General features: G+C 37.1%; 1 protein-coding gene and 1 non-coding gene across 3 annotated transcripts; one reads left to right on the plus strand and one right to left on the minus strand.

The window, feature by feature from the left end:
- Positions 1-4,904: 4,904 nt before the first annotated feature.
- Positions 4,905-8,929, plus strand: LOC122316489 (growth-regulating factor 1-like). 2 transcript variants are annotated; one of them, XM_043133042.1, is made up of 4 exons: positions 4,905-5,547; positions 6,297-6,524; positions 6,910-7,285; positions 7,684-8,929. In XM_043133042.1, the coding sequence occupies exons 1-4, from the start codon at positions 5,169-5,171 to the stop codon at positions 8,513-8,515; spliced, it is 1,815 nt and encodes a 604-aa protein (XP_042988976.1). In that variant the 5' UTR covers positions 4,905-5,168; the 3' UTR covers positions 8,516-8,929. The 2 variants fall into 2 exon arrangements, with proteins under 2 accessions (XP_042988976.1, XP_042988977.1); XM_043133043.1 differs by having other exon boundaries at positions 4,906-5,547; positions 7,687-8,929.
- Positions 8,930-11,559: 2,630 nt separating this feature from the next.
- On the minus strand, positions 11,560-11,648 carry LOC122317667. The gene has a single exon (XR_006244587.1). It is a non-coding gene; the product is annotated as a small nucleolar RNA snoR8a (small nucleolar RNA).
- Positions 11,649-13,775: the final 2,127 nt, after the last annotated feature.

Raw genomic sequence — 13,775 nt, forward strand, 5'->3', positions numbered from 1 at the left:
TTTCACGGACGATATATGCAAAAGAGTACATACGAGCACGTTCTCACGAATATCTCGAACAAGTACTTGCTGGTTGATATTATATATACTAGCTAGATCTTTCTCCACGGTTTAATAGATTCCCTTGAAGCAGAGTTAGGAACCGTATAAACGGGTTATAAAGACTGGCCATCGATCGAAGACTACATATATATATATATATATATATATACACACACACATAATAATATATAAAGAGAATTGATACAAATACAAAGAGATTATATTAAATAAATCTATAAATTAATGTGACTCATTGAAATCTATTAGATCTATTTTATAATAAAAATTATTTTATAATATGATGTATCACATAAAATTATATTAATTTGTAAATTTAATTTTATATAATTTTTTTGTGACTAAATATTTTTCACATATAAATACACACAAACAGATCAGATATATTAAATTTTCCATATATATATATATTGTCTAACTAGCTAGCTACTTGGTAGACCAAGTTCAAAGAGAAACAATAAATTCAGAGTTCAATGAGACAGTTGTGTACCCCAGTATTTATTAATTATTTGGAAGGAACCCAACACAAACGCCAACACAAACACCAGCATGAACAGCCACCATGACAATAACGCAAAGGCGCTGATCCTACACCTATCCAATATTGCCATTAAAGTTCTCGGAACAACCCCACTATTTTTGTTTTAATGCATGCTGTATGCAAATTATTGTACTACACCAAACTTAGGGGACATAAAATATTTTTGTTTATTTTTTCTGTTGCAATTTAAATATAAATCAGTAGTCCTACGACTCTCAGCACCTAAGATCGAGCTCGATCGTACGATAAAAAATCAATATGGCTTTTTAGGATACGGTAATTAATGCGAATCTGGGTTAGGCGCTTCTCCATTTATTGGAAACAAGATGTTACCTCGTGCATGGGGACCCCTAACTTCGATCGGTCAATGCAACGATTATTGCCAATAAAACATATATACTATGAACGTGGAAAAGGATCTGGAATAAAAGAGATAAAAGGAAGTTTAGTGGGTCTTGACTTCTTTTTTCCACAATTGTGGAGTTCCGATCATCCCTATTATAAGACGATAAAGGGGTACGTCTTTTGTTCTTAAATTAACTATTAAACTAAATTATATTTAATATATTTTATACTTTCAGGGTCTTAGAAAATGAAGAAAACTTTTGGAAATTATTATTTTTTAAAGAAAAAGCATAACCAAAAAAAAAAAAAAGGAAGAAGAGAAAATGTATTTGCCATAGATGACAGTTTAGAGCAACAGCTAGCTATCAAGCAAACCTAAAATATATGTAGGTCTAATGAGGCCAGCACGAGCTGAATTTTAGCACATTCATCTAACGGATTCATATAATAAACATAATTTTTATAAAGGAGTATGTTTAAAGGTTAAACAGCCAATGAACAGATAGATGGCAGCTTAGGACAAGTCGTACAAAAACAACTTGGTCGGAGGAAAGAACAGGCCAGCATCTTGCTGTAGCCTACGCATATATGTGGAAGTCATGTGCTTGAAATTATATTTAATACTATATAACACATGCATTAATACAACACACTAAAAAAATCCTTCAACTTTTTAAAAATAGATGCAGATCTTTGATCTTTGCACATAAGAATAACCATCACATTAGACAAAATTATTTGACCAGCAATTACGGAGAAAGTGAACATATGAACGGCGTACGACAAGTTGCCTACTTTAATTTATACTAATGAAATGCGAAGAATTAGATCCAATCCACCGTCCAAAATAATAAAAGAGTAATTTTTAGAGGACTAGACCTTTACTTTTGGTAATACATTAGAATTTATAAACGAAATGATCGTCAACAAATTTTGTTTTCCATTTTTTACATGACTAGTCCTTTTATTTTTGGTCCGACTAGATTTCTAGTTTGTAACTAGCTTGAAGTCATACACATAGGGCTGCTGCATGGACTTAAAAATATGTACGTGGGATGGAGTCTGTTACATATAGTTATTTTTGTGTATTCTTTATACATTTCACTAATGTGATTGATCAAAATAATTATTTTATATTAAAAAAATAATGTAACCAATTATATTAGTAAAGTGTGTAAAAAATAGGTAAAAATAACTACAATATATAATTTTTGATATGAGACGCAAGCAGGGAAGATTATTAAAATGTAAGGGCAGCACTATATTTCATTCATTAAACATATCTGTCTAGTATTTACAAGGTGAATATTAACTGTATAAGAATTTTAGGAAAGACTCAAAATTTATTGATTTTTTTGAATTAAAGCATTAATAGGAGTAGCATTTTGTGAAGGTCCCTTTCTAAGTACAGCATGACATAATTATCAATCTCGCATTGAATATATGAATAACCTTAATTGAAAGATGGTTATGATGTTAAATTTTGATGTTGCCCTAGGTCGAGAATTTCAAATGATGGCGGCAGTGTGCCGCATTGACGACGAACTCCTCCATGCATCGATCTATAAAAATCAACTGGATTGTCCAAATGTTGAGGAAGCGAGAGGACTCTATTGGCTGCTAGAGAAGCTTGGAATCTGAGAATGTCGAATACGATTTTAGAATGAGGCGATTCCATTGTAGTCATCATCATAACTATGCAAACAGAAGTTTTATATCTGATTGGAATATTTCTCCCAGTAGAAACGACATCCACCGACATTAAAAGATATTCAACAATATATATACGTAAAGAATAAAAGTTTTTTTTTTTTTCTATTTTTTTATATTCTTAAATATAAAAAAAAAAAAAATTCAACATTACTAAAAATACATTAAAAAAAAAAAAAACCAAATCGAAACCGTATCGGGGCCATTCATCGGTGAACATAGCATTTTTCTTGAAAAAGAAGTCCCATAGCTAAAACTGGGCGTAAAAATGGAAAGTTTTAAATTGGCTTGTATTTTTGTATTTTTTGAGCGACTGTGTGACAGAGTTTCTAAGTACTATGGACGGCGATTTGAGCAATGATGTCTTGCATCTTTTGGTGACTTGGGCAAGCGGTTTTGGGTGACAATCTCGAATCTCATAAAGTACTCCGCAGCAATTTCACAATTTGTGGACACGGTTCGAACTCATATGGGGTCGGGAAAAAAGAGTCCAGAATCGATGCATAAGACACGGCACAATTGCTTGGTGCAGAATTTTACTACAAACTAGGAGAAACAGAACTGCTTCTGCGTGGTGTGATCGGTGGGGTAATCATGGCCGGCGCCGTAGGCTAAGCGTCAAGCGAACCAGGCCGAGATCGAGCAGTAGCTCAGCGGAAAGGTTTGAGTGCAAATTTGCTGGTCATGGCACTCTAATTAAAAAAGGATTGAGAAAGCCTGGGAGCCATTCGAAGGTCGAGGACGTGAGATCATTCTGAAGCAGTTCTTGAACGATTCAGTGCTCCGAATCAGCACGAGTTCGAGTCGGTCACCACAGAGCCTTGGATCTTCTTCATCATGTGTGGGTCCAGAGCTTGGCTCTGATAAACGGGTTCAGCTGCGCTTGCAGGAAACAGATTTTGGGAGAAGGAGACCCGCGTTAACGTTAAGATTACCGTTAAGCCAGTGAACAAGCATATTACCTGCTGTTCGTTGCCGTCGTCGATGTATCACTGATACGTGGCACTTATTTGAGGTTAGCCGTTACACCAAGTGAGGGTATGCTGGAGAGGTATCAGCCAAGGGAGGGAATGGAAATCCAAAACCGAAAAATAAAACAATTCGAGAGGCTGTAAATAAAATAAATGAAACTGTGGGTAGGGGGTGACGGAGAGAGAGAGAATATGGGTAAGAATTCGAGAGTGGCGTCTGTCACGTGGCGGGTGCATCTTTGTTCATGCTGCCCACCACATGTTCGTCACTTTTACTTTAAGATGAGTGAGAGATCTATGTGAAACCGCCAGCGGACTTTGCAAGGCAAAAAAAAAAAAAAAAGTTAAAAAAACCCGTTCCCCCTATCCCCGATTCCCCATCCGAGGCCATCTAAATTTAAATAAAACATTTTTTTTTTCTCGGCTAAATAAAAACACTTTTTTTGTATTTGGTATAATATTGATTTGGAGGCATACAGTCAAAACAGTCTTAAACAGAATGAACAAAGTACGAGAAAGTTTTTAGTTTTGGGCGTTGTGAGATCACTCTCGTTGAATTAGCCATCTTAGTTCAAAATTAAAAAAAGTTCTCTAATGGCATGGAATTAGTCAAATTGATCTGAATCAAGTTTTAGTTATTGTATGTCTAAAAATAAAGTTAAATTTACTTGTAACTCTAGATAGAACAAATGTTCATTTTTTTATTTCTATAGAACACTCTCTCCTGTTAATGTAAATGTAGAGATTTGATGTGAATAAAATAATTAAAATTAAATTTATTTTATATTATTTTATTATTATATAATAAATAAATAGATAATTTAATGTAAAAAGTTGACGTGATATAAAGTCAAATTTATTTTATTTCCAATTTTTATTTATTTTATATATTTTTATTTTATGTGTATAGAACTGAATTATATTGTATATAAAAATACATTGAAAATATAAAAAAATAAAAATTTTACAAATTTATTGGTACAAAGAAAATTTTTAAAAAGAATACAAAAATATTATCAAATAATATGAAATAAATAAATAAATCAATGTATGATATATTATAATTTTTTTTAAATAGAAAATTTTTACTTTTAATGTATATTTTAAAAAATAAGATAAAAAAATGGTGAATGCTCTGTGCTTTCCTGAAAAAATAACGGTGGTAGAAGTTCTTTCTTTTTATTTAACCAGGATTTCTTCTTTTGTTTCTCTAACAGCATAATTTAAAAAATCGGATATTTTTGTTAGCATGCACGAGATATAAAGGGATTATTCAGTACGAACATTGTTCGGTCAGTTTCTTCGCCCACTAGTCTCTCTCTCTCTCTCTCTCTCTCTCTCTCTCCAATTATTCTATCTTTCGCAAAACATCAACTCCGAAATAAAACCAGTCTGGTTTTCAGTTCGAGTTTAAGCTTGTCACTCAACCCTTGAAAATGCGCCTCCATCCAACCCCTCAAGTCTCTGTCTTTTTCGCCAATGACCCAATGCTCCATTTCCTCGGCTGAGTGGTTTCGTGATATTTTGGTGGGCTTTTCTAAATGGATTTCGGGGTGGTGGGTTTTGATGGGTTAATGGGTTCAGACAATGGTTTTTCTTCTCTTGCTTCAGATCCTGAGACAAAACAGAAGTGGTACGGAGCTGGATTCCTCAAGCAGCAGAGATCTGGCACCACTGAAGATGACTGGAGGAGCTCAAAGCTGGTCAAGACTGATGACTACTCTGCCTCCAAGGCGGTGCTGCTTCACCAGAAAAATGCTTTACTGAGATCTAATTGCATCCTATTCTCTGATGGTCAGCAACAACAGCAAATGCTAAGCTTCTCCTCTCCCAAATCAGAAGCTCTTGTTGAAAAAAACTCTCAGAATGTCCCATTACCTAACTTTCACCACGCATTATCTGCATACAGTAGAAATACAGGTACTCATTAAGCAGTTTGAGGTCGTAATATTTATGTGGTGGACCGTTATATGGGGAACTGCAACTGAAATGTCTTTGAATATCATTTGGAGAGGTAGGGAAGTAGGTGCTCGCATGGATCTCCAGATCTATGAGATGGCTTATCTTTTGATTAATGTTTGATTGTTGGGTGGAAGCATTGGATGGGATGAGTTAGTTGAAATATGGATGTTATTGGTTACTTGGATTTTGATTCCCCTGTACTAGTGGAAGGTCTTTTCAAGGAAATGTCCCGGTGGTCTTTGTTTCGAGTCTTGTCAAGAAAAAAAAGAGCGCCCCTTCATTTTCTCTCAACTTCTGTCTTCCTGTTTCCGGGAGATGTGTTTTTCTAATATTCCCACGCAGTAGATTAGTGAGCACAAAAATGATATTATCATGAAGCCAGGATGGAAAGAGCCATGACAGAAAGAAAAGGCCCCATTTTTCGATTGGTTTGAGTCTTTTTATCTTTTGGTTTTTTCGGTCTTTCGTTTCTCTTCTTTATTTAGCACAATCACTTTGTTTTCTGATCAAAGACAAGAAAATACTTGATTGTTGCCGCCGCTGTAAAATATTGCAGTCGAGCCATTGTCCCCGTAGCAACCATGTGGCATTTTTTCTTTCCTCTTTTTTTATCTCTAAAATAAACTCTTTCTATCCAGCTTCGGTTCCTTTCCGTCCTTTTTTACCTATCACCTATCTGATCTTCTCTGGGTTTTTCTTTTTCTCAGGCTATAGCTCAGGGAGCTTGGATGGCGCAAGCGCGCATGGTGTTTTAGCAGGAGCGCGAGGGCCATTTACTCCATCTCAATGGATGGAGCTAGAACACCAGGCCTTGATCTACAAATACATAACTGCAAATATGCCTGTACCATCTAACCTGCTCATTCCCATCAGAAAAGCCCTTGATTCTGCCGGGTTCTCTAGCTTTCAAGGGGGGCTTCTGAGAGCCAATACATGTAAGTTTTTATTTGTTCCTTTTTGGCAAACTAAAGAAGCTATTTTTGTACATCCGCGAGATTTGCGTGCTTAGCTTTTAAAGAAATTTTCTAGTCTTATTTAACATATAACGTTTGTGCATAAGGCCCCTCCTCTCTCTCTCTCTCTCTCTCTCTCTCTCTCCTTTGTTTATGATATATGCGGTAGAGTGGATAAATTAATTTACCTATGTATCTTACTGTTCCAAATTTTAATGAATTAATTACAGTTGCTATCCAACCCTGTTAATTGTTGCTGTAAGCCACAGATTTCTGTTCATTTTGATGCAAATATTTTTACAAACTTCGTATCGCTATTTTTCTCTGTTTCTGATTTTGGATGCTTTCGTCTTTTGGATGTTTCAAGTGGGATGGGGTTCTTTCCATTTGGGATTCTCCAACAATACCGATCCTGAGCCCGGAAGGTGTCGTAGGACCGATGGGAAGAAATGGCGATGCTCAAGAGATGCCGTTGCTGATCAAAAATATTGTGAACGGCACATGAACAGGGGCCGCCATCGTTCAAGAAAGCCTGTGGAAGGCCAAATCGGCCACGCCATCACCGGGACCACTACCCCCAGCACCAACTCAAAGCTGATGCCTAATACATCATCCCCCTCAGCATCTGCAGCAGTGGTACCCAGTGGCGGCGGTGCGGCCAACGGCCTCACCTCTGCACACCAACAACTTAAGAACCTTTCGCATGATGTATCTGGTCCTTCTGTGGCCAGCACCATCAACAGGTGAGTAATAAATACAATATCTCATCTATCAAATTTTTTATCGCCCTCTAGATTCTATTCGTAGCCATGCTTCACCTTTGGCATCAAAATTGTTGTGCTAGTGTGGTACCATATGCGACATTGGTTACCATATCTCTTCATGTGTCAAAAGGAAATAGAATCGTATCATCTTCAGCCGAGGCTAGCTGATGTTAGTTTCTGATTCCTTATTGAGCATTGTTAGTTTATATTTGCTCGAACTTAAGTAGTTAGTACCGCCTTGACATCGATCGTATGCTTCCGGGAAATTATTTTTAGTATGATAAACAGTGGTTCTCACTGAATTTCAATAAGATGTTGTAGTTCTTTTCGGAGTCCAACGTTTGTGAGGTTGAATGATGGAATTGTAATTTCTCTAGCAGGATGTTTGTCAACAAAGACAATATGGGTGAAAGAATGCAAAATCAACCCGGCCTGTCGATGCTATCTCCTTCCATCGATCTGAAACCTAAAGAAAACTCTTTCACGATTCAAAAACAGCATATATCATATGAAGAACCCTCAAGAAATGTGTTTGGGCTAGTCACTTCCGATTCCTTGCTCAACCCTTCACATAGAAGCTCAAGTTTAGTGAACTGTTCTTCGCAAGAGGTCAGTGATGGAGGAACTGATTCACAACAAGCACTTCGCCATTTCATTGATGACTGGCCTAAATCCCAATGTGATCGCCCATCTATTTCCTGGCCTGAGATTGGGATGCAACCAGACAGGACCCAGCTTTCGATCTCGATCCCCTTGGCTTCCCCGGGCTTTGTATCCTCCACTTCTTCTCCAACTGGTGAGAAACTTACCCTTTCGCCACTCAGACTGTCACGTGAGTTGGACCCAGTAAGGATGGGCTTGGGTGTGGGTAGTGTCCTTAATGAACCAAGCCCAAGGCAAGCAAATTGGATACCAATCTCATGGGAAGCATCCATGGGTGGTCCCCTTGGAGAGGTTTTGCATCATAGTAATAGTGCAGCTGACTGCAAGAACCCATCCGCTCTTAACCTTATGACTGGAGGCTGGGACAATCCTCCTATTGGATCATCTCCAACTGGGGTCTTACAGAAGACCACTTTTGGGTCTCTTTCTAACAGCAGTGCAGGGAGCAGCCCTAGAGCTGAGAATCATAAGACACTTGAAGGGGCAAGCCAGTGCAATGACCTCCTTGGCTCGCCGCTGAATTCCTCGTCCTTGCCTGCTGTGTAGCCACTTGATAAACTACTTAGGTGATGCCAAAAAAAAAAAAAAAATTATCCGTGCTGAAACAAATAGCTAGTTTTTCGGAGTTTCTAGTTAGTTGTTGAATCTTTTTTAATTTCATAACCTTGTCTCGTTCTTTTTTGTTTTTTGGCTCCCAATTTGGGTTTGTTAGTTTCGCGTGAAAATTTGATTTCTGTATAACGGTGAATGTTTTGTAAGATTATGGCTACCAATCGTAAATGTTTTATAAGGTCGGTAGGATAGTTCCAAAGATGATGATGGGTTCCAAGTCCCAGCAGGGTCTTATGACTGTTCCTATCATCCATAAATAGGAAGCTTTTTGTTCTGGTTGGTAGTCGATTCAAGCATATTCAGCTGAAAACTGCTGCAGAATTTCCTTCCGTAGCAAGTTTCTTTTAATGACTTGCGACAATGAGGCTATATGAGTTTTTGTTAGCATTTTATCTCCCACTAGTTTGAATGTATTCATAGCAGGTCGCAGCGGGAGAAGATCGGAGGCACCAAAATTAAATTGTGAACAAGTACAATTCCTTATCTAATACGAGAGGGAGGCAGTCTCAATATGAGGCAGCATCATCTCTGTTTCAAAAGAAAGGGATTTAAGTGGATCAAAGACTCATGGGCCAATACCTGGAGGCGGAGGGGGAAGACGTCTGCACGGTTAAAAAATCCTCAAAATCCATCATATCCAACTGCTGACACTTCTCGCTTAGACTTTAGTTGATTCCAGAGGAGGCCCCCGACGCAATGCTCAGCGCACGGAGTTTCGAGTTTGGGAAAGTGCAGATCAGTGACAATCTACTGGGTGGTTTCATCTCATCACATTGGGGGGGATGATAAGTCAAACACCAATGGAAGGGGTAAAAAAATATCCCTGGGAATTAATACGCATATGCTAATTTAAACGCATTCCAGCTTCTTAGTCTGGACTTTCCTTTTGAGTATCCAGTGTAATTTGCCCTGCAACATACGCATAGATTTTTTTTTCCTATTTAAAGTAGAGGAACGTATCCTAATTTTATTTATAACTTTCACTTATAATGGACGAATACCTTATACAACTAGGAGTAAAAGGGGTTATAGACAATCTCAAAACCATATTCTTATAAAAATATATGTACTTAGCAAAAATTAGTAAGGATACGTACACGATCTATTGAAAAAGAACCAAACGTGTTTAGGTAATTCAAAAAAGGATGAGAAACTAACCGTGTTATCCCTAGAACCAAGAGAAGCAAGGCTGTTTGAGAAGGTATTTCCCTGTAAATTGCATTTAGTAGGCGATGGGAATCCCACTCTTTTGGATCGTTTCATCAAGAGGGTTTCTATTATGCCAAAGTTTTCAAGCAAAGACAGATTTTCGTAGTTTTAACTTTGCTCCAAATGAAAGAAGTGAAGGGAAAAGGGAGAGAGTGATCTCTAACCAAGTCCCAAGCTAATTTTGTATTGAAGAAATCGTTCGAAGAGTGCTTCCAAATTTTGGTGTCTAAACCTGAACTAAGAGTGATAAGAGTATTGGCTTATTTCTTGGAGGAGACAGTGATCCCCGAGATTAAAAATTTGATTCTAATGCCAGCCAGAAAGGGAAAAAACGTCCTTGATTTGCAATGTGGTGTTAGAAACGTTGAAACCCTTTTGGAAAAGAGAACCATTGACATGCCAATTATCATTCCAAAAACTTAATTCACTAGAGCAAATTTTTCATTGGCAATTCTGGTGAATGATAGGTAGGAAATTATGCGTTTTCAAGAATTGAGTGAAAATGTTTAGTCGCAAAGGGGCTCATGCCGCAAAAGATTTCAAGCCAACTTACAAAAGCTTCGAGTATGTCATGTAAATTCCAATTCGTAAGACCTAGAGATCTAATTTTTCTTAGAATGTCCTTCAGAAAAATGTCCTTCTACCTCCCTCAGAAAAAGGTGGCAAAAGGTTTATAATGTCATCAATCACTCTTTTCGGGTGTTACAATGTCCTCTCCATTAGCTCCTTTCGATTCAATTCAATTCAATTCCTCCTCATTTCTAGCCAATGAAAGCATCGAATTTCAACTTTTTTTCCTTGCAATTTCATTTCATCTTCTTTTTTATTGTTCGTGTTTCGTTGTTGGTTGAGTACCAAATTGGGCTAGTGATTCTCACGTTTTCAGTCCGTTAGTTGGCAATGCGTGCGTGTGTTTTGAATAGTGGGGAACTGGCTCCAACTTCCAACAGGTTTTAATTGGGCTGGCTTTGCCCATCTCTTAAAGGAAAACTAATGTCTTCACAGCTGATCCGGCCAGTCTATTATCCTTTAGAAACGAAGGCTCCACATCCTTTTGCTCCTTTGAACTTGATATCACATTAGCAACTCAAGCTACCCATTAATGTGTACGTTATTTTCTTGATCTTTCGAAAGCCGTTAAACCACAAAGTATGATACTCTTACAATGTATTGATCAAATGATTCTTCAATCCATAAACCTATCTTGTTTAACATTTAAGGAAAAAACAAACGCAAACACAAAAGCACAAATCCGTGCTTGATTTCATCGGTACAATTACTCAAATCTGGATTTTAAAGGTATCAGAACCCTAGACCAAATTACTAAAAATAATGTCTTTTGGATTAAGAGGAAGGCAAACAATGAAAGACAACCCAAGAAAACATTCTAAAGACAACCCACACACCCACAAAGCATTTTACAATCAGGACATAAATCAGTAACGGTGCATTAAAAGGCAATATTGAAATTTCATTCATATGGAGGCGTGCGTAACCCGGACTTATAGAATTACTCGTTCAAATCAGGGCTTTAAACACCACCTATATCAATGTAAGGAGTTGGCTGAGCACAGAGCAATTATAGTTAATTGCCCTGTGAATATCAAAGTCATCTCCAATTAACTGTTCAACAAGAACACTACCCAAAATGACTCGTCGAGAAAGTATTCAGAGTGGCCATTAATCTCTACCTAAAAACCCAAGCAGCAATCTTGAACCTGTACTCGTTAGCTAATTACTGTAATTAAATTAAAGTAAAGAAAAGGGGTGGTGCTCATATTCTATGGGTGTAAACGTGTCTATCATGCCATGGCAATGGCATTCAGAACGAGGAATTTTTTATAATCATCGCAGCCAACCCCACTTATTTGCATATGCGAAGTAAAATGGAAAAAAAAAAAAAAAAACATAGAAATTTATATGAACCCATGTATAATTCATAGAGCTTTGCAGTAATCCAGGACTGGAATTGGTACGGAGGAAAGAGGAAGAACCATTTCTTCGATGCGCGGCGCCGAGCTTTGCTTGGATTTCTTCGTAGCTGAGAGACCTGGTTTATTTATTTATATATAGGGATTCAGGGAACAAGAAAAGATGCCAGATTCCAAAACCCTAGCCGCACGCTCACCCGTTCGAAGTTCTAACTGATCTCAACCCGTATTGAAACGGACTTAGATAAAGTCCTTTGAGTTAAAAAAGGCCGAGGAGGCTTGAACTTTGTCGTACCGTTTTCGTATCTGGGCCTGTGCCACGTGGAGGGAGTTATCTCGGCCCATTTGATAAATTAAGAATTTAAGAAAACGCAAGAGCATTCACATTGGTTTAGGCATATGCATATGTAAAATCACATATTTTAGAGATCTAATTTGCCATACAAGCAAAATTTCCACATTGGCTTATGCAAATTTGAGACAAAATAATAATAAAATATTATCATTTTATTTTTTTTTTGCTTTTTTTTTTAATAGGGTTTGATATTCAAATATGTAAAATATTTAAAGCTAAAATATATAGAAAGAGAGTGGGAGGAGAGAAAAAGAATGAATAAAATATGTTTTGGAGAGTGAATAGTAGATCTTTAAACATGTAAAGGTACTGTTCATAGTTATGCAAATATTTAAAGATGCATAATCCAATGTAGATGAATTTAGGCTCATATTATGCAAATATGACTTTGCATATGCATATGCATAGACCAATATGAATGCTCTTAGCCAGGCTTTATTTGCATTGATGCTCTGCAGCACATAGGGCCCACGCTCACGATCAATAATTAATATATAGAGTAATTGCCGTCCATTTTATTTCATAATTTTTAAAGAGAAATTCTAAAAAACACACCAATATATTAATATTTATTTTCTTAATTATGAAGTAAAAAATAAATAATAAAAAAATTAAAATACATAAACAGTCAAAATAAAGAAGAAAATTCATAAGACTAACTGTACATTTTCCTTAAGATATATTATTGTCATTTGTGTCCTACATGTGGGACGAGAAAATGATGGCCGAGTATCTTCTCAATTAACTATATATATTATGTACTTTTGGCTTGCTCCAGCTAGCCCGTAATAATTAACTGTTCTGGTAACTTTCCCACGTTTCTCATGACGTAAAATCCGTGAGTAGGTGGTCTTCTGTTTTTCAAATTATTTAAATATTGTTCTCTTTTCCTTGTACTTTCATTCGTTTATACGCCAACAACCTTAGTCATATATATATAATTAGCCGTTAAAAAGCATAAAGCAAATAGCTAGTAAGCATGCAGCTCAATTGAATGAGATCCTAATTTGTACATCCACATGACTCGTACACGACAATGCTGCGTAGGATGTTTTATTACCAGAGTGAGGTTTGCACAAAATTGAACGTACCCTTCTCATGGGAGGTCAAGCCTGGGGTCTGCAAGGTCACAGATCAAGCGTCTGGATCCGCTATGGGGGATTTTTCATTAGAGCTGCCACGACCTCCTCCTTGCTCGTTAAGCTCAACCGGCATGGATGGTTTTAGCTGCCGCCCTAGCTCGCCGTGTCTGCGGTCGTTGCTGCAGCCTTGGAAAAGTAGTTTCAGAATGGGGGTTAGGAAAGATCCGGACGTCGACCCTTTTCTGGCAGCTTACAAGAGATGCACAATGAACTCTTCTACGCATAAGTCATCAGGTAATGAAAAAGATGTTGGGTTTATTGGAAAGAGGAAGATCAAGCATTATCTTTCGTGTAAGCATTCATGCACCACTAGGAAAGACAATCTGGTGAGAATCTCTCGGTTAATTTCCTAAATCCATTGAGATATCACAGTGTCAATGATATATATGCCGTTTGAAACGTCAACTGCACGAAGGGCTAATTGACATATATCTTTTTATCTTAAATATCCTGTAAGTGACCCTTGTTCAGAATTGCTTTGAGATTGATTTTTTTTTTTTTTGGGTTACTTTGATCCTGATGTACTGTATATAAGTTTCTAATGATTTCAGTGAAGA

The sequence above is a fragment of the Carya illinoinensis genome, chromosome 7, assembly GCF_018687715.1.
Source record: "Carya illinoinensis cultivar Pawnee chromosome 7, C.illinoinensisPawnee_v1, whole genome shotgun sequence".
Classification (NCBI taxonomy): domain Eukaryota; kingdom Viridiplantae; phylum Streptophyta; class Magnoliopsida; order Fagales; family Juglandaceae; genus Carya; species Carya illinoinensis.

Bases quoted from the DNA above. Each gene is read 5' to 3' on its own strand.
- LOC122316489 (XM_043133042.1), top strand. From the start codon at position 5,169: ATGGATTTCGGGGTGGTGGGTTTTGATGGGTTAATGGGTTCAGACAAT. The intron at 5,548-6,296 runs GTACTCATTAAG...TCTTTTTCTCAG, and splicing joins TGCATACAGTAGAAATACAG to GCTATAGCTCAGGGAGCTTG. The intron at 7,286-7,683 runs GTGAGTAATAAA...TAATTTCTCTAG, and splicing joins GTGGCCAGCACCATCAACAG to CAGGATGTTTGTCAACAAAG.